Here is a 19,893-nt window from a genome sequence, read left to right as displayed (position 1 = left end):
GGTGGGGGTGGGGGTGGGGGTGGGGATTATTCAGGGATTAGCAGTTGGGATGCCTGTATGGTCTGGCTGAAGTAGACGTCTTTGTGCAACCATATGTGTATTTACAAGAAAGTATTAGAAGGTCCTGGTTTTTACCATTGACCACAGAGATATGAGTTGACAGTTGTGTGGTTATGTGACTAGCTACCTGTATAGGTGCTTTTGGATTCGTCCTTCATGAGTTTGTTTAATAATTGTTAGTTAATGATCATTCAGTACGTACGAACTATATTTCACCTTCTAATTGTTGGGTAGGAATAGTTTTAGCAATACCTGATTTAAATAGAAACTTCCTTAGCAAAAACCTTAGTAAATCACTGGGGATCAAGTGCAAGGATTCTTGACCTTTTTCACTTATCTTGTTCTGTAAAAGTGGAAATGTGCATTTTGCTCATAGAGTGATAAAGTAATTTGTCACTTTTTCTATGTTCTTCATATTCCATTATATGTGGAAGAAATAGTAGACAGATTTTGAGAATTTCTGATGGTCCATTATGTTGAAGCTGTGTCTGGATTTACATAAAAAGTTTAGGGAATTGTGTGGGGTACACCTTTCTTTTGCTGTGAGCAATGAGTAGTCTGTGGCTTTGAGCCCCAGGAATGATGACATATTAATAAGCTTGATGTTTTTGCTGTCTACAACTGGAGTATTGTGTTCCTATGAGTAGTCTTATTATTGCTATATCTAGAACATGATTCTCATGCACTCTTTTATCCTGTGGTAAATTGCAGGCAAGTTTCAATTGAGGAAGGAGAAGCGAAAGCTCGCGAACTAAATGTGATGTTTATTGAAACCAGTGCAAAGGCTGGCTTCAATATTAAAGTAAGTAATATTAGCTTCTTACTTTGCTTCAATAAAATGTGAAATTGTGATACCAATATGCATCATTTGTGCATTCATGCTAAGAAAATCAGTGCTTTGATGTTATTGTTCTGAACTGTTTGTTCTTTCATCCACTTGCTGTTTTGTTGCTGATAGTGCATATTCAACTTTTGCAGCCTCTTTTTAGGAAAATTGCAGCAGCATTGCCAGGAATGGAGACACTATCTTCGGCTAAGCAAGAAGACATGGTTGATGTCAATCTCAAGTCAAGCAACTCAAATGCATCCCAATCACAGGCACAATCAGGAGGATGTGCTTGTTAATTTTATGGTTTGCAATTCTATAGTTTTTCGACTCAGTTTTATATTTTGCTTTTGATAACAAGTATTATCTGTAAAGTTCTTTGTTGACTTTGGTAAAATTTGAATTTTTTTATTTTTGGTGTTTGTTGAAGTTGGACACGGAGGTTGTCATCCTAGTTGCTTAAGACTTTTAGTATGTTTTCACTTATTTGTATCAGTCTCTAGACCTATGCAATTTAGCAGCACCCTTATGGAACAAGTTTTTTTAAGTGCATGTTATCAGCTGATTCAATGCAGTTTTGTAATCAGAAATTTTGGTTGGACGTTCTTGAGTGAGTAATGGTTGAACGCATTGAAACTTTATTTATACCTCTTATGCAACTTTTACTGTTTCACAAATTAGTTAGAGCCAAATTTTGCACTACTGGTTCCACAAAGTTTGGCTCTGCCAAATTAGTTTTTGGTTCATACAAAATTCTAACCTGACCCATTCATAACTAAATCCACTTTTTCAATTGATTGTGTGCCAATATAGCACAGGAGTTCAAATCTAGACCCCAGTGACCAATAAATCATTGACAGGATAAACGATAAAGATGAGAATTTTTTCACAAGTCGTGCACTTTTTTGTTCGTCGGTGTTTAGTAAAAGCATTCATATTCTCAACACTATATTTGTATCAGTACCTTATTCCAATCCGTTTCTCCCCTGATCCATGTTGTGTAAGAGTTGATAATTAATTTTTATTGAAAAAGAAGTGGAAATGAGGGTAAAATTGATCAAATAGATTGAAAGTCAATAACAGAAGAAAAGATAAATTTGATCATTTGTATGATAATTTTGAACTATTTTTTATAAGTTACTCCCTCAGTCTTATATTAGTTGATCATTATACTAAAAATAGTCTCATATTTGTTGTGCACCTTACTACGTTAATTAAATTTTTTTAGAGGGAGTAATAGGATTTTTAACGTTCTTCACTCTCAATGAAGGCTCTTTTTGGGTGGGAAATTTCCCAAATATTACTCAACGAAAATCCTTGGCTTCTCGTATTAGAAGAGAAAAAATAACAAACTTCCTCTCCCCTTTGGCATTCCCGTTTTCTTTTTTTGAATATCCTCCTTCCTTGGATTAGTACTGGGACGCATATATCAAAAGCTCAGCGCTCCATCCTCCTAACACCTTCCACTTCTCCCAGGGACGAGAACTACGGCTTGACCTTCGGGGAAGAAGTCCGTGGGACCCCTCCTTCGAGGGCGCCTAGATAGTGAAAGGTTATCCCTTTGCAAGATGGTGAATCTAACCATGTCTACCCATTCCCATTAAGAAGTACTCCACCAATAACTTTCTATAAATATCAATAATATATGTGCGCGTCACAAAATTTATCAAAATATACAGTAATCATAAAACAAATTAAAATTGTGGGTCTGCAAATGTTAGTAATATATTTATTAAATTATGATGATATGACTTCATGGATATTCTTAAAGTTTTTTGATTGTTCGAGTTTTGATCTCTTTTTGTGATTATTCTATAAAAAATTTATGGAATTTCAAAATGCCTCTACAAAATAATATATTAGTTAGAATAATTTAAAATAGAGTATCGTAACCAAAATAAGATTCATCTTTTATATATATATTATGTTGAATAAAATAATTTATAACGTAAACAAGTATGTAAAATTTTTTCTAAATCATAAACTTTAACAAGTTCCCTTTTTGTAAATTTATGCTTAATTAAATGATGTCACGTAGATTTACAAAATCTATTATCTTTTCATTTTATAATTCCTCACGGATCTCTCATATAATCTCTCTCCCCCACGTGTCCTCACCCCATTGGCCACCTCAATATCTCTTTTCAATACTTACTTTCTCATGATGATCATCTCATGACCCTTCGAAATATGCCTTCAACTTGCCACTTTCCTCGTTTATTTTCGCGAAATGTTTTATATTTATATTAAAACTCGATTGTTTAATAATTTTATTTTGTTTGAGTGTGAGTGGGGGCTGAGTAGTAATTTCAGCTAAAGCTCTCTCCTTTAAATTTGGATTCAGTTTATTATATTAATTTCATTGAAGTTCGGTTCTTCTCACTGACTTGAGGCTTCTGTTGTAGCCGCTTGACCAAATTTTCCCTTTTTCCACCATGGCAGGTCCTCTGTTTCTCCCTTTTTTTTTCTGTTTTTGTATTTTTTTACATAAATAGATGTGCTATTCTTATTCATTCTTTTATGGGTTTTTGTTTATTCATAGTCAGTGGGTTATTTTAATTTAAAAAATGGATTCTTGGGGTTTCTGTGACATCATTTTCTGTTTTCTGTATGATCACTTTGTTCCTGAGCTATTACGTATTGTGGGTTTTGTTATATGATAACGGGATCGATTGTATTCATTTTGGATTTGATTTGATTTTTGTTTCTCTAATTATGAAAAAAGAATTGATTTCCAGTGAAGCTCTCCATTAATTTGAGGTAAAAATGTGATTTTTTTTCTTGGTCAAACAATAAGTTTAGAAGGAAGAATGATAAAAGTAGAAAGGTCTTTTTGTTTTTCTTTTGTTAGGTATGAGTTTAAAAGTTGATATACTTTCAGCTCTGAGCTATTGCTGAATCATATAACAAAAGAATCAAGTCACTTTTTTGTGAGTGTATTTTACTAGGGTTTAAGGCCAATGGAATTGATCCATATTAGGCCATAGAGTCCTCCTTCACATCTTTAGTACACCTAAAAAATTTTAAGAAACAAACTCTCCACCTCCTCGAGGCATTGGTAAGTTCTGCATATACTCTACCCTCCCCAATTCCCGCTTTTGGAACTATATATTGGGTTGTTGTTTGTTGTAAGAAATATTAAGAAAAGGTTGGATTGTTTTTCTTTGGTAAAGAGGCATAGTAGTAGTAGTAGTTGTTGTTCTTGGATTACTTCCCAATAGTTTCCATCAATAACAGTTTGTGCTTGTTAAAAGAATCTTTTTACACAAGGTAAGTATAAATTTGAGGCATGTATATGATGAGACATATAGGGATCGCAATGTATATGATGAGATATATAGGGATGGCAATGGTGGGACGGGTTTTAGTATTTGCAGGGCAGCAGATAAAGCGTGGGCAGGGTGGGTAAGCAGGTTAGGGTTTGATAATGATTATTCACTAATGGAATGGTTCTTCAAATACAAAGCGGGAGAAACCCCATTACTCTCTTTTCTTTAATCGCCCCCATGTCGCCACACGGTGACATAGGGATGTAAAAAAGGGGGTCCAATCAACTTGTACCAACCTAGGATAATAAGCTCATGAGCTTGGTCTTACGTCAACATCGAGAAAGGAAAGAAAACTTCCATCACCAAGTTTAACTCAGACGTAGCTACCTTTTTTTTGGATGTGAAGCAATGTCAAACCAAAATACCCAACAAGCATTAGCTCTCCTTGAAAAAGGAGGTGATCCAGCCTCGCTGATATTCAACGAACTGAATGATTTATTACTCTCCCTATGATAGTCAAGATCACTGGAGACAAGAAAATGTCCAAAAGTGTTTCACCTCAAACTAAATTGATACGGTTAGAAGCAGGAAAAATGTTGGAAAGTTCATGCGGGATGGGGCAGGGCAAAAACAAAATAATTATGCTATGTGGGACGGCGGGGCAAAGTCTTTGCGGGTTTATGCGGATTTTCCTTGCCCCCCGCGCCCCTCCCTAGAGATAATTTAGAGGAGGCACGACAAGTGATCACTTGTAATTAGTCTATCTATAACCTCTGTTGCGTTATGTCTTTGATAATATGATTGGTTGTGTTCTTTATGTGTTGATACCATACTCATATGTCCATGGTTGTTATAACGTTAGATAATCAGCAACCTATTTTGCAAAAAGATGATGCACAACATCCGATGGCAAAGCTGAACCGTCTGCACTTTTGGCTTCTGGTGGCACTCAACATTGTTTTCCTTCTCGTTGGTCAAGCTGCTGCTGTAATTTTGGGAAGATTTTACTATGAGAAGGGTGGAAATAGTAAGTGGATGGCCACTGTTGTCCAGACAGCTGCTTTTCCTCTTCTTTTCATTCCTTACCTATTCATTTCTTCTCCTCAAACTCATTCAGAAGCCTCGAATCGACCTTCAATCATCACAGTTAGCGTGGTCTATTTGGTTATTGGTGTACTGGTTGCAGGAGATAACATGCTCTATTCAATTGGTCTATTGTATCTCTCCGCTTCTACGTATTCCCTTATTTGTGCAACACAATTGGTTTTCAGTGCAGTTATTTCTTACTTCCTAAACCATCAAAAGTTCACAGCACTGATCATGAATTCTGTTGTCGTGCTCTCGTTATCTGCCTCTCTTCTTGCTGTTAATGAAGATTCTGATAAGCCTCCAGGCGTAACTAAGTCTAAATATGTCATTGGATTTCTAGTTACTCTTGCCGCTTCAGCTATGTATGCTCTATTGCTTTCCCTTATGCAGCTTTCATTCCAAAAGGTTCTAAAGAAAGAAACTTTTTCCGTGGTTCTGGAGATGCAAATATACACAGCAATTGTAGCCACCGCTGTCTCTACAGTGGGGCTATTTGCTAGCGGGGAATGGAAGACTTTGCATGGGGAAATGGGTAGTTTTACCGCTGGAAAACTTGCATATGTGATGACTCTGGTTTGGACAGCTATAGCTTGGCAGATATGCTCAGTTGGGGTTGTTGGTTTGGTTTTCGTGGTGTCCTCATTGTTCTCTAATGTCATTAGTACACTTTCATTGGCGATCACCCCTATTGCTTCAGTGATAATCCTCCATGACACGTTGAACGGTGTGAAGGCAATTGCCATGCTGATGGCGATTTGGGGATTCTGTACTTACATATACCAGAATTACGTCGATGATCTTAAGGCAAGCAAAGCACCAAGTGCAGTTGATGATACTCCAAACGAGTCAAGATCTTGCTGAAGGCTTTGTTGACTGGTAATTATATAGACTATAGTTCTGGAACACGCAGCTAAAATTCTTTTCATACTTGTTTGTATTGTAGATAGAAATTTTGTCGTATGAAGAATTTTCATTTTACAAATGCCTGTTAAGGGTTAATAGCAATGGCAATTTAGGGGCAAAATATTGATTTTGTCATTAAATAATATTAAGCAGTGATCAGTTCCAGTGGCAGAACATGCTTCATTTCCATTACTGGTTAAGGGTTCAATAGATACTTGGCAAATAAATATTCTGTCATAATTGTTGTCAGGGTGTTCGTGGTTCGGTTTGGATTGGTTATTGATTAAAATCAAAATGAAATCAATCTAATTGTTTTTTTTAAATTTCTAGAACCAAATCAAATCAAACGAAAAAAATAACCATTGGTTTGGTTATTGTTGGTTTTGTTCGATTTGGTTTAGTTTTTCTGGTTTATTCGATTTGAAAGTAATAATTTTTGTAAGGATACGTATCTCGATAAACACAAACACCAAGTACATGAACAATCTACAGAAAAGCTAATGTCGGTTCAATCAAGCAATTAAACTATGTTAGAGTTATCATTACACAAACAAAGTAATTTATTTAAGAGAAAGGGTGACTATTTTATGTGAAGTAGGTAAAGACTTAAATGAATTTTGATGGACTTGGATTTGAGATTGTTATACTTGGGCTAAAGTGACTCGTAAAAATGGTAAAGTAAAGACTTAAGTTGATTAAAATTTAACAAAATATTTTTATATTTATGAAATAATATATAGATAATTATAAAATTTATATATCTAATTTATCGGTTCGGTTTGGTTATTTTTACGGTTGTTTTTAATAGAATTAAAACCAATCCAAATAGTATCGATTTTTTAAAATTTAAAATCAAACCTAAACAAACTAAATAAAATACCAATTTTTTTTAATCGATTTAATTCTAATTGTGATTAATTTAATTGTTAACCATAACCATAAACAGCCATGATTGCTGTTAACATTAAATAAATAATTATAATCAACATAAAAAGAGTATGTTTGGTACGGACAAAAAGTCGTGAGAGCTTGATCCAAAGTTTCACATCATGTTAATGATAATTTGATAATTTCTTCCTTTTAAAATAAGTGATATTTTTCCTTTGGACGTAACTTCTAAGAAATAATTTGTTTTTAAAAATTAAGGAGTATTTTTATTAACATATCAATAATTAAATGTCTTAATATTTACAATGTGAAACTCAATTTATCACTACTAAATACCATTTTTATTGAAACAAAATGAAAAAATTAAAACACCATTTATTTTAGGCATAATACATATATTAAATCTTAAATTTGGCTTCAAATTTTAACTTTGACTTCAAACTTTTATAGTTCACAAATATGCACTTTAACTATCCCATCTTTCAATAAATAAACATGTGATTCCTACCTGGCAAAATGCGTGAAATGCATGCATTCTACGCGAGTGAGGGTGATTTTCGAGGCCCACAAAGGTAAAAAAATGCTGAAATGACAATTCTACCCTTAATGAATCTCTTTTATATTAATTAAAATTAATTTTAATTTTTTTTAGTTTCAAAATGACATGTAAGATATTTTAAAAAAAAAAGACATGTAAAATGTTTAGTTAGTTGGCAGCCACTGATTGGCTCAGTAATACACGTGGGAGCGTTTGCATTTCACACACTTTGGCTCCAAAAAATTGTGTGTTTATTTATTGAAAGATAGGATAGTTAAAGTGCCTATTTGTGCAATATAAAAATTTGAGATCAAAGTTAAAATTTAAAATCAAATTTAGGATCTAATATATATATTAAGCCTTTATTTTAAATCAGTATACATATAAGCTCCACAACAAATAGAGCAAGACGTATTGAAGCTACAGTATATATCGTGTCGGCTTTATTTTACTATATATCTAGAAGATTATAATTGCAAAGACAATCTAATAATTACTCTGTATAGAGCTAAAATTTAAGATAACATAGGATACCAAAAACATTTTTTTATTAAGTCTCTTTTTTGTTTAACATGTGTCATATAGTCAACAAAAAAGCTTATTACATGAACAAAGAAAGAAAAAATGAAATTTTAGTAAAAACTGGACGGATTGAGTTATATGATCAACCTGTTTATTAGCAAAACTCGTTTTGATTCGTTCAAATTCTGCACAACCCATTATCCATGCGTAGTAACCCCAGTCTGCATCACCTCAATAACCTTTGTTGCAATTTGATAGCATGAATAAACTTCATATATTGCAACTTTGACTTCCTCCTCAGACAAAACAGCAGAAGATTCCCACTTATGACGTAGTGAACCATTACCAATGATTGGTCTCATAATTTCAACGTCAACTTCAAGCATCAATTCTTCTAGTGTACTACTAAGAAGCCTAGGCTTCTTACATATCTGAGCAGCCAAATACCCAACATCCACAACAGTTTTAAAATCAAATTTTTGATAAACACCACTCCATGTAAATGACTTGTTGTTAATATGTCTAGGACCAACAAATGTTATGTTTTTGTCTTGTAAAAACGAGGCTAGAAAACTTGGTACTTGATATTTATCATTCAATGCTAAAATACGATTGTACTGAATGATTAGACAACGTTTTTTCACGTAAAAAAGCAATAAATCACCAGAATTAACAACGTCAATTCCAACAATTGGATTTGGATCAGCCTTCATACCATGCCTTAGTTCAGAAATTCCATGGCTCATCGTCACTTCGCGATCAGCAACTCTTGTAATGACATTTTCACCCCCAACTTTCACATTGTAAATGCTCATTTGAAGAAGCCATGGAAGGGGTAATCTCTCTGACATTTTTTTTTCACTTCATTACATTTTTTTATAAGAGGGGTATATATAGGCAAAGATAAATTAACTTAGATATGTATAAATATACACAAAGCGTTACATCTTGTTCTTGGAAACTTAAAAGTCTGGGTAGCTAATTCTTTTTCAACCACCCTATGTGTTATGTTGCATTGAGTTGAACTTAAAACTCATCTCAAAATGCCTCAAAATTAACACATTGAACACTATAAAATACTTCATCACTAGTATAATGTATAGTATTGTATTATTCTACATGAATTGAAATATAAAAAAAATCTACTAGAGAAGTATCAGATTCAAAATTAACAAGTTCTTTAGGAGTATATAAAACGTACTATGTTCATGAGGACTTGGAATTTATAGGTTAGTGTAGCTTTTAAAATAAGGAGAAAAATAGAGGCATAATTAGTTATTCTTTTTTTTAATCATGTAAAATTAGTGTAATTTGTTTGTGGTTTGATCATCATTATTTTTGTATTAATTAGTGGTTTCTCTTCATTTGTCATATCGAAATTGGTACAGACTAGCAGTAGCTAGCTCAATTATTTTAGGAAAAGAATAAGATTCATCATGTGAGATTGTTATTTGCTTACAATATCATCAAACGTGCACCTCAGTTGTTGTCACAGGGGTGGATATTCTAGAAGAACTACCTTGGGTTCACGAGAATCAATAGCTTTTATTCGAACCTTAATATATAGAAAAATCGTTCAAGTGGCTATTAAAAGGTACTCTCTTCGTTTGTAATTATATGTCTTCCTTACTAAAAATAGATGGTCCTTAATATTTGTTATTTCACAAAATCAATACATAAATGATATTATTCTTTCTATTTCACCTTTAAGAGCTATTAGCCTTGAAAATATATATTTAATCAACATAAAAAAAATTAAAGTAAATAATTTATATTTATTAATTAAATTAATTAATCAAAATAAATTAATTTATATTCATTGATTAAAAACTTGACTTTAAAAAAACTCTAAATAAAAATATAATAATAAATTTACTTAATTTCTTAAGAAACAGAATACCTAAAATGGTTAGATACATGTAAGATTGAGAAGAGAGTCTCTTATGTCGTTATCTTCTTCCCTCGGTTGACTTTGATTTTTAATAAACTTTTTGGATAAGATTTATTTTTTTAATTTTTCACTAATTCATTTCCTTTTACTTGTTAATTCCTATGACATAAATTATTTAATTAATTTTTTTTTAAAATAAGAAATGTTCACCTCCTTTTCCGAATAGGTATTATCGCATTTGTTGGTGACTAAAAATATTTCAAAGGCTTCACCTTATGACGCATTAAAAAAATGAAATAATAATTCTTCTATTTCTTCTTTTTTTCTCTCTTTTTCCCCCTTTTCGCATCACTTTTCATAGATAAAAAGTAAATACAGTATGATTTTATTTTATTTGTTGAGTTCGGTGAAATTCTATAATTTCTAATGACAGTATTAAAGAATAGTATTTTAATTCATCATGAAATGAATCAACTTAAACCTTGGACAATTATAAGAAGATCAAATTCTTTTAGAACATGCATTTTCATATGGGCTCGAAATTCTATTTTTCTATTTTTCGTTTCTATTTAATCAAATGAATTACAACACACGTACAAGAAGTATATATAATTGGTAAAATTTCATAATTAAGTAATAATCTATAAGAGTTAATCATATCAACTACAACGTAAGTCAATAAAGTATTGCAAATTGTGTGATTTTAGATTTACTAAATTAAGATTGTTACGGTACCTAACTGAACCCATTAGGATGTGAATATACAGTCATTTCTTACCTTGAGAACCTTAAATTCAATAGGAGGCTTCCTTTCATAATCAAATTGCATCATTATTTCCATCAGATTCCATTAAAAGTATGTCTTTTGTGCTACAATTATACATTATAAACTATTCCATCTTATATTAAATATTAGATTAGAAATCATTTCATAAATCATTTGAAGTATATATAATAAGGTATTCTTGAACAGATTATTTCGTGCTAGGTTTATAATATTATATAAGGATGATAGGGGGTTGAAGTTATGTGGTAGGGCGAGTTTAACATTATGCGGACGAACCAAGTTGAAATACTTTTAAGAGAATTTAATGCGGGTTGGGCGGAGCGAATTGTTACATGATTAATTTAGGATACTTCGAAAGATCACGAGTAAGAAAACAAAGGAGAAATATATCAAAAGACACAAATATTTAACATGGTTAGGTCACATACATCCATAAAGAAGATAAGCAGTCAGTTCACTATAAATATGAGAGTACAAAATATAGAGAGAAACAAACTCAACCAATTCACCCGGAATACATGGAGATCTACACAAGTGATAACGTATCAAATTTGTGTCCCACAAATTCTCTCCATAACCAAAACTCTCAAAGCCCCTAGGAATACATTGTGAATACCGATTAAGTTAGAAGGAACAAGCCTCTTTTTATAGAGCCTCAGACTTTTTCCTACCAGGAAAAGAGTAGCCACTCTAAACCTTTTCCTAAAAGAAAAATCTATTTATGGTTAGAAATTCAGAGCAAATAAAACCCAACAAATCTCCCTCTTGCCCTGAATTTCTGACAAAATAAATATGTTCACCTTCTTCACATAATGTTTAACAGCTTTCATCTCTTCCATAATCTCCTCCATCGACTCTACGTCTCGACATAGAGTCCAACAAATATCCTCATTACTGTCTAAAAGGTTGCGGCTAGAACTACACCCGCCAAGATGAATACTCGTCTCTAACCTGACTCAATCATCGATTATCGAACCACTAGACCTGACTTCATTATTGAATCTGGTTCTGATACCACTTGTTGTGATGAAAAGATAAAAACGAAAATCTAAATTAATAAAGAACACTAAATTTAACGTGGAAAAATCCTTCAAAGCGAAGGTAACCACCATGGAATCGACAAGATCCGAATTGCTTCACTATGACAATAAGAGGGTTATAAATATTATTTTAATGACTATACATTAAGTGTCAAAAGAGAACAAACAATAGCTACATCAACAAAAAATAAATAGAAAAAAATATCACCAAACACATGCAGACCTACAAATTCAATTTCTACCGTTCAAAATTTATCTTGAAGTTCTAAGTTATAATTTCTAGCACTTCAGTTTATTTTAAAACCTCTGAAAATTTCATTATTCTTTATTTTTTCTGGATAAAAGGATATTTAATATTTATAGTTAAGTGGTTACATTGTTTTCTTCTTCCTAAATATATCTTAGTTTTTTTAAAAAAAAATAATCAAAAGTTTAAACGGCTTTTTTTGTTAAGTAGAGTCTACCATGCTTCTTCTTAATTAGAAGGAAATTTTTGTTCATGCAAATTTGGTTCATATTTTTCAGAATAAAATATAAAATTCAGGTGAAATTTATTTTTAACTTAATTTAGAACAAAATTAAATGACTTTATATGATAAGAAATATTTTTAAAAAGTGCTTTTTGTGTGATAAATTTTAAAGTTGAATGACTTTTATTTAAAAAAATAAAAATTTACATGATTAACACAGAACTGAATATAAGCACCTGTGAGATATACTCTAACAATGTATACACTTGTTTTGAGCATTTTTCTACCTTTCTTCTACTGTATCTTTTCTTAATTGATGCTAATTTAATTTATTTTTCAATATTGCATTTTACTAATACAAGTTTTTAAGTTATAAATTTATAGTTTAAGGTAAATGGTTTAATCTAACAAAGGATGGGTCCAGTCTAACAAATTCTAACGATTTCAGTTGGAACCAACCTTAACATGTCATTTGAGAGCCAAGACAAAAAGGACTAAATTTTAATAATTAAAATTAAAGGACGGGGTAAGTTGGTCTGAAGATAAATTATGATTAGATAATTAGTTACGTTATAGTTTTGTTATGTTAGAATATATAAAAGGATTCGTTATTCTGATAGTGAATTTTGATCGTCGTATTAAAAATAGTATGCATTACATAATTTTTAAAACTGTGTTTAAAAAAATATCATCTATAAGTAAATTAAAGGTGGTGAAAAAAGAAATAGTAAAAGAGTTTGAAGATATTATTTTTGTTATCTTAACTATGTTATTCCGAAATTATCATTCCATCGATAATAAGAAATAACTTATCACATTTTTGTTAAATAATATTTTCTTTTTTCCAGTCAACATTACTAACAATAATCGCCCTAAAACATTTGCCAATTTGCAAATTTTAAATCAAATTAATTTTTATTTTACTATTAAAATTAATTGTTTGGAAGTAAATAACACTCTTTACATTGAAAAAAAAATCAAACGTAAATTGTAACAAAAAATTATTCATAATTTTTTTAAAAGCATATGAATGAAAAATATTACAACTAAATATAAAACATAGAAAGCACATGTTATTACTTTAATATTATAATTTAATCATAATAAAATTATATGATTAGAAGTAAACATAGAATACTTCAAAAATTTACCATAAGTTTTCATGTCATAATTAGCTTACCAAATTAGGAAGGTAAAGAGAAGTTTTGAGTCTCTTTTTTCTTAAACAATTAGTATGACTAACATGTTAACTAAAAGATATCTTTAAATTCTTGCATTGTCCCCATAAATTAGATCTGCTCAATTTTGTCGATGTATTTTATTGAAGTCCTTCTCTTCTATATCGACTAATCTTTTTATTTGATTCGATTCGATCCGCTTATTTCACCTAACCTAATTGTGTTAAGGGGATTGAATGGGTTCAGTTTTGCTGTTTCCATGCTGAATTGTTGTTTCTCTTCAATATCATCCAAAATTTCAGAAAAGTTATTAGTACTATTTCTTGCTCAAATAGTAAATCTTTAAATGGTAAAATTGATTTTTCTTCCTTGTCCACTGACTAATGCTCTGTTTGTTCTTGTTAAAAGAATTTGTTTATGCAGATTCGAAATTAAATTATGTACTAGTATGAGGTATTTTTTTATTATTCATCGCAACAAAAATAACTTCTAGCGGCAATAAATATTGATTAATAAATAGTGCTAAAGTTTTTACCGGTATTAGTTAAGTGCCATTAAAATCAATATCGCTAAAGGCTTTAGGAATATATACAAAGAATATTAATTGTTGCTAAAATTAAATATTTAATAATAATTAAAAATTAATTATCGCTAATAATATTTTTTTATGTAGGGATTGGACATGTGATATTATAGATTTTAGAAGATATGGACATGTGAGCACTTGCAAGCAGTGGCTATGTTCAGAATTTACATGGATCAGCGGCTCAGATGTACGTACTATTTATTACTATCATTACTATACGTTCTATATATGTTGTGTACTGCTCTCCATATTGTTGAAAATAATTATAGTCATTAATATGAGTTAGGTTTGTTGAGTTAATATGGTTTAATCTGTGATTTGTTAGGGTTGGATTATGTTTTTTGTGCACATTTAAAAAAAGAAAAATTACGCGATTAAGTAAATTTATACTATTTAATTACTTGTTATAACTATAGTTTGCTATAATTATTATTCACGACTAACATTATACATTAATTACGTGAGCTGACTTCGAGTTTGTATAATTAGCCACATTTGTATATGTATAATTTCGCCAGAATATACAAATATATATGTATAATATACAATTATCTAATCAATGTACATATACAATTCAACTCTCTCCCACTCTCTGCCATCTCTTGCTCGCCTCTCTCCTCCCTCTCTCTACTTCGCTCGCCTCTCTCCTCTCTCTCCCAATTTCGCTTGCTTTTTATACAAATGCATATGTATAATATATAATTATCTAACCAATATACACATACAATTTCACCTCTCTCCCACTTTTACCTTCTCTTTCGCATCTCTCCTCTCTCTTCGAGTCTTGCTCACCTCTCTCACATGTAGCTACACATTGTAATTATCAAACTATAGTTATGGAGAGTAATTAGGCTGTTTCTTAGTGATTATATGCTAAAGTTTTCCTTTAAGAAAAAGGCTTTTTAGCTCGGCCGAAATAAGTTTGTCGATTTGAGGGGCTAAAAAAATATGGATAGGAGCAGCCCGTGGGCCACATAAAAATTAACCAAGAAATAAGAGGGAAAATTTTTTAAAATGTCATTATTTTAGTATTTAATAGGGTATAGTGTCAACACTTTCAATATTTAGTGATAATGTCAAAATTTTACCTTATTATGTATATTAATTATTTTGTTTAATTAAAAAGAATACATAATTTATATAACAAACTGGAGCTATTTAGGGGAGAGAAAAATTATAAAAAGTAACAGATGCTTAAAACTCTCTAGTAACTATCTTGAAAGCGTCCATTGAAGAGAGAATTTTGTATTATGAAACCCTAAAAAATGATTTAAGAACAACAATAAAACAAAAAAAAAACACTAAAATAAGTAAGTAAATCAATAATGAATATGAAGAACATAATACCCAAATCAATGTGAATCTCCAAATCAAACCTTGAAACGAATTGAATTGAGAATGATATAAAATAGGAAAATTCAGGAATCTGTGAAGAAATTGATTTTGAAGAAGGTTAGAGAGAGAAAGTGAAAATCAAGCGTAAATCTTGGAAGTTGAGTATATGTGAAGAAATTGATTTTGAAGAAGGTTAGAGAGAGAAAGTGAAAATCCAAGCGTAAATATGGGAAGTAGATGAGTTGAATATTAAAGAAGATAATAGGAAAATTCGAAAATCTGTGAAGAATTAATTTTGAAATAGGTTAGAGAGAGAGAGTGAAAATCTTTTATTAAGAAAAGTGAAAATAAAGATATAGATAGAAATTGATAATAATATTAATAAAAGTGAGAGAAAATTTAAAATATCATTAATATATATCCAATTACATAAATATAGAAAAATGTGTAATTTATGAGAGAGAAAAAAAGGATGTAAATAATTAGAGAGAAAATATTAATAATATAAGAATAATTATTTATTTTTAAAATAATGACATTTTTGACATGTTTACTAATATTATTAAGTATGGATATTATCACTAAATAAGTTAGTTTTTTTGACTAGTTAGCTAAATTTCCCTTATATGCTAAAGTTTTCCTTTAAGTAAAAGGGGAAATAAATAGAGTATTAATTAAAAATAATAGGAATCTACATTCAAAATCTGTTTAAAGTTTGAAATATTGCAATCAAAATACAAATTATATTTATAAAATATATACTACATAAAGTAAAAGAATTATGGGACTAAAGAAGGAAAAAAAAGCATTGTTAAGACACAAGCTCTATATTTTATTAACGAGTAGTAACACTAACCCCATGTAATATTGTCTTGTCGATATTTGTAATAAAATATGTTTCAATAATAATTTAATAAATTAATAATTTTGAAAAAAGAGGCTGACCCGGCGAAGCCCGTAGCCCACGCACTTATGGACTGAGCTGGCCATTTTCTTACTCATAAAAAAAATAGGTTAGCCCATCAAATTGCTAAACATGTATGGATTAGTCCGAATGGAGAGAGCTAGCCCATATTGATAACTCTAAAAATATAACCATCTATCTCTACGAGGTTTCACACTTTCTCATGTCATCTGTAACAACATTTGCTGATTTTAGACTGTAAACAAGTACTGAAAACGGTGATTATCAAAGAGGAAGAAGTGACGATATCAAGTATAAAGAATCTGTGGTTCAATGATTACAACAAGGAAAAATCGGATAAATAGTTTGGGTTGTGGGTCCATTCTGGGTAAATATTGAATTAGGTCCAATTTTGATAGATATTGGAAAATTTACACAAATTTCATAGTGTTAAGAGATAATTATATCATATTCTTACACTTTCCAAATTGCCAAATCTCTTTAATTTGGTGAAATCCGGATATTTTTCTCAACGTCTTGATAAATCAGGTCTTAGTTTTGAATGCATCACTCAACTTTTCGATAAATCACTTTACGCGATGTATCCGATTGATACATCAAGTAAGAGAATAAAGCTTTTTATAATTCTTCGAATAGTATAAAATTTTAGAGAATATAATAAAAATAAATTGTGTATTTAAATAAATTTTTGTAAATATTTTTTCTAATGAATTCAATTAGTGTAGTTTTCTCTTTTGAAATTAACCAATAGTTATAACGGTCCGTTTGTTTCTACTGTGGATAACTAACTTAATAACGAAATGTGAATCAAACATGCTATATTGGGCTAAAATAAAGGGCTTTTTATGTTTCATCAATTATTCTTATAATCCAATTTCGTTAGTTACGTTACAGACCACAAAAACTAATCAACTAAATTGTCACACACACACATATTTATATAAAAACTATGTATCAAAGATGTATACATATCCAATTATACTGTTTATGCAATATCATTTTAATATTCCTGTACTAATGGAATGTATATCATTTTTGTTTTTTTGTGATTTGCGGTAATGATAAGCGTTGAGTCAAGCTACATAAAAAAAGATACATGGAGAATTTTATTTCTTTTATTTAGGCTTAATAACTAATTGTGGTGATGAATAATGATTGAACTAATCAGTTATTCAGCAATAATAATTCTGATTATGAAAGTTTAGCTTAAGCCACTTTTAAATTAAATTGTTGATACCTAATATTTCTAATTTATAATTCCGGCCAGACTATGAAAAAGACTTAGTTGCACTTCTAAGCTCTGGTTTTCTAAAAGGATATTGTCTTAATTTTATTATTTTTCACATACAATATATTTTGGCTAACGTTTGAACATGATAGATTAATGAGCTAAACTCATACACGTGTAAGATGATATTTGAACGCACAATATATTTTAATATGTTATAATATTATTTTTTTCAAATTATCTCTTGAGGACACGTTTCAAATTTCAAAACAAAACTATTTTGTTTGGTTTGGACACCAACCAATATTTCTAAATTGTTTATAATTAGGCGAGGTTTATTAGAAACAGTTTCGCTGTCTCACAAAATTAAATAAAAAAATTTGTATACATTCTATCTTCTCTCAATCTTATTTATGATATTACATTAGATATGTTGTTATTTGTTGCAAACTCGATTATATTTAGATATTTTAACTTTAAAATTGAATCAGTCATTCTAATAAAATAACCTCTATTTCATGTGCAGCTAATGATTTTTGTCTAAATATATAAAAAGGTCAACCCATGAAAAAAAATATATATAAAAGGTCAACTCATGAAAAATGTAAACATAAAAAGGTCAGCTGTTTTAATTTGAAAAATGTGAGGCACTTGTCAATTGAATATAGTTTAATATGCCTAATATATGTTTGTTGAATAATTTTCATTTAATTAAACTTAAATTGAGTTGTTAGGTTTATTCTTGATCAAAATGTTCTGAATTAAAGTCTAATTAACGAATTCACATGAAGAAAATATTTTTTAAAAAAATCACAGGAATTTTGAAATTAATTGATTAGTGGTTAGTTTATTTGTTAATTAGATTTCTGACTTTTTAATTTAGAAATGTTTTTATAAGAAGAACATGTTTGATAGTGATGAAATTGACGAATAAAATATTTTATTGACCCGTGAGTTGTGTGCTTTAATCCTTTCTTCTTGTGTTTATTGATAGAGCCTAATTGGATGCATGAATACGACTATAAGATTTTATTTTTTTTAATTTTTATTAAATAGAATATGACGATTGGACCTTTCAAAAAGAATAAAAAGTGAAAATCAATCAATTTTACAAAAAAGTTTTATTGAATTATGAATTTTGAAGCATTGATTCCATACAATTGCATGCTGGCCCCTATGTAAATGCTTTTGATTCTTGAAGGTCAACCACAACAATTTCAAACTACTGAGGTGCTACTATTGATTAGGCTGAACGAAATCGAATCAAAAATAGATTAAATAAGAAAAAAAATGATTAATAAGTTTTTTTATTTGATTTGGTATTAGTAGTGGGAAGAAAATCTAATTATGTTTGGATGGATTTGATTTCGACTAACAATAATCAACTTAAGACTAAATCAATTGGATATTATCTATATAATTTTTAAAATTTATTTTATACATAAAAGTTTTACTTTATATAATTTATAAAGGGAAAAAGAGTCTGAAATATATTCGAACTTTGATCAAAATTATTGTTATGATACCAAACTTTGAAAAGTTTATTAAAAGGGACAAACTAATTTGTCAATTAGGTGAAAGTCTTTTGAGTTTTAAAAATTAGGTAGAAGTGACAAATAAAATATATTAGGTTAAAAGATATTTTTCACAGTAGTCGCAAACTTTTAATTTTTAAACTTTAGTCTAACAACTGTCGTAGTAGTTGTCGGAACGACTTCTTTAATTGTTCAACAACTTCAATAGTTGTCCAAGCAACTTTAGAACACTACAACAAAAACAACTTTTAGCGGCATTAAATATTGACACTAATAAAGAGTGCTTAAATCTTTACCGGCATTAGTTAAGTGTCATTAGAACCAATGTCGCTAAAGACTGAAGGGACATATACAAAGAGTGATAATTGCAGCTAAAAATACATATTTAGTTATAATGAAGAATAAAATGCCGCTAATGATCATTTTTTGTTGTAGTGAAAGTTGTCCAGACAACTACGAAAAATGTTGCTTAATTTAGTCCTTTTATTAATATTAAAAATAAAAAAATAGAGAAATATAAAGAGGACCACTTGTCCTATTTTTTTAATTGAAAACTTAAAAGGCACTATGAGCTCATTTTTCCTATTTTAAAGGTATATATGCGCACATGTGGACATAAAAAATATTGCATGATTAAAAATAGTAATGTGTTCATGTAGGCACATATATACCTTTAGAACACACTATTAATGTCACGACCCAAAACCGAGCCGCGACTGGCACCCACACTTACCCTCCTATGTGAGCGAACCAATCAATCTAAACCCTAACATTTCAATATAATATCAACAGAAAGTAATGCGGAAGACTTAAACTCATTAAT

At 30.2% G+C, this 19,893-nt stretch overlaps 2 protein-coding genes across 3 annotated transcripts in view; both read left to right on the top strand.

The window, feature by feature from the left end:
* The window catches only part of LOC107008328 (ras-related protein RABH1b), a 7,118-nt gene extending 5,591 nt beyond the window's left edge, over window positions 1-1,527 (top strand). Inside the window, exons 5-6 of the mRNA XM_015207313.2 lie at window positions 772-862; window positions 1,039-1,527. Of these exons, the coding sequence (XP_015062799.1) occupies window positions 772-862; window positions 1,039-1,185 (238 nt within the window). The 3' untranslated portion in view covers window positions 1,186-1,527. The remainder of the gene's footprint in view (window positions 1-771; window positions 863-1,038) is intronic.
* Window positions 1,528-3,078: 1,551 nt separating this feature from the next.
* On the top strand, window positions 3,079-6,374 carry LOC107008329 (probable purine permease 11). Of its 2 annotated transcripts, none has more exons than XM_015207315.2 (2): window positions 3,079-3,324; window positions 5,018-6,374. In XM_015207315.2, exon 2 carries the CDS (start codon window positions 5,062-5,064, stop codon window positions 6,103-6,105), a length of 1,044 nt encoding a protein of 347 aa, XP_015062801.1. In that variant the 5' UTR covers window positions 3,079-3,324; window positions 5,018-5,061; the 3' UTR covers window positions 6,106-6,374. The 2 variants fall into 2 exon arrangements, with proteins under 2 accessions (XP_015062801.1, XP_015062800.1); XM_015207314.2 differs by having other exon boundaries at window positions 3,079-3,328.
* Window positions 6,375-19,893: the final 13,519 nt, after the last annotated feature.

This window comes from Solanum pennellii, chromosome 1 (assembly GCF_001406875.1).
Source record: "Solanum pennellii chromosome 1, SPENNV200".
In the NCBI taxonomy this organism is placed as follows: Eukaryota; Viridiplantae; Streptophyta; class Magnoliopsida; order Solanales; family Solanaceae; genus Solanum; species Solanum pennellii.
Note: the sequence above shows the minus strand (reverse complement) of the source record. Positions and strands in the feature narration are given on the sequence as shown.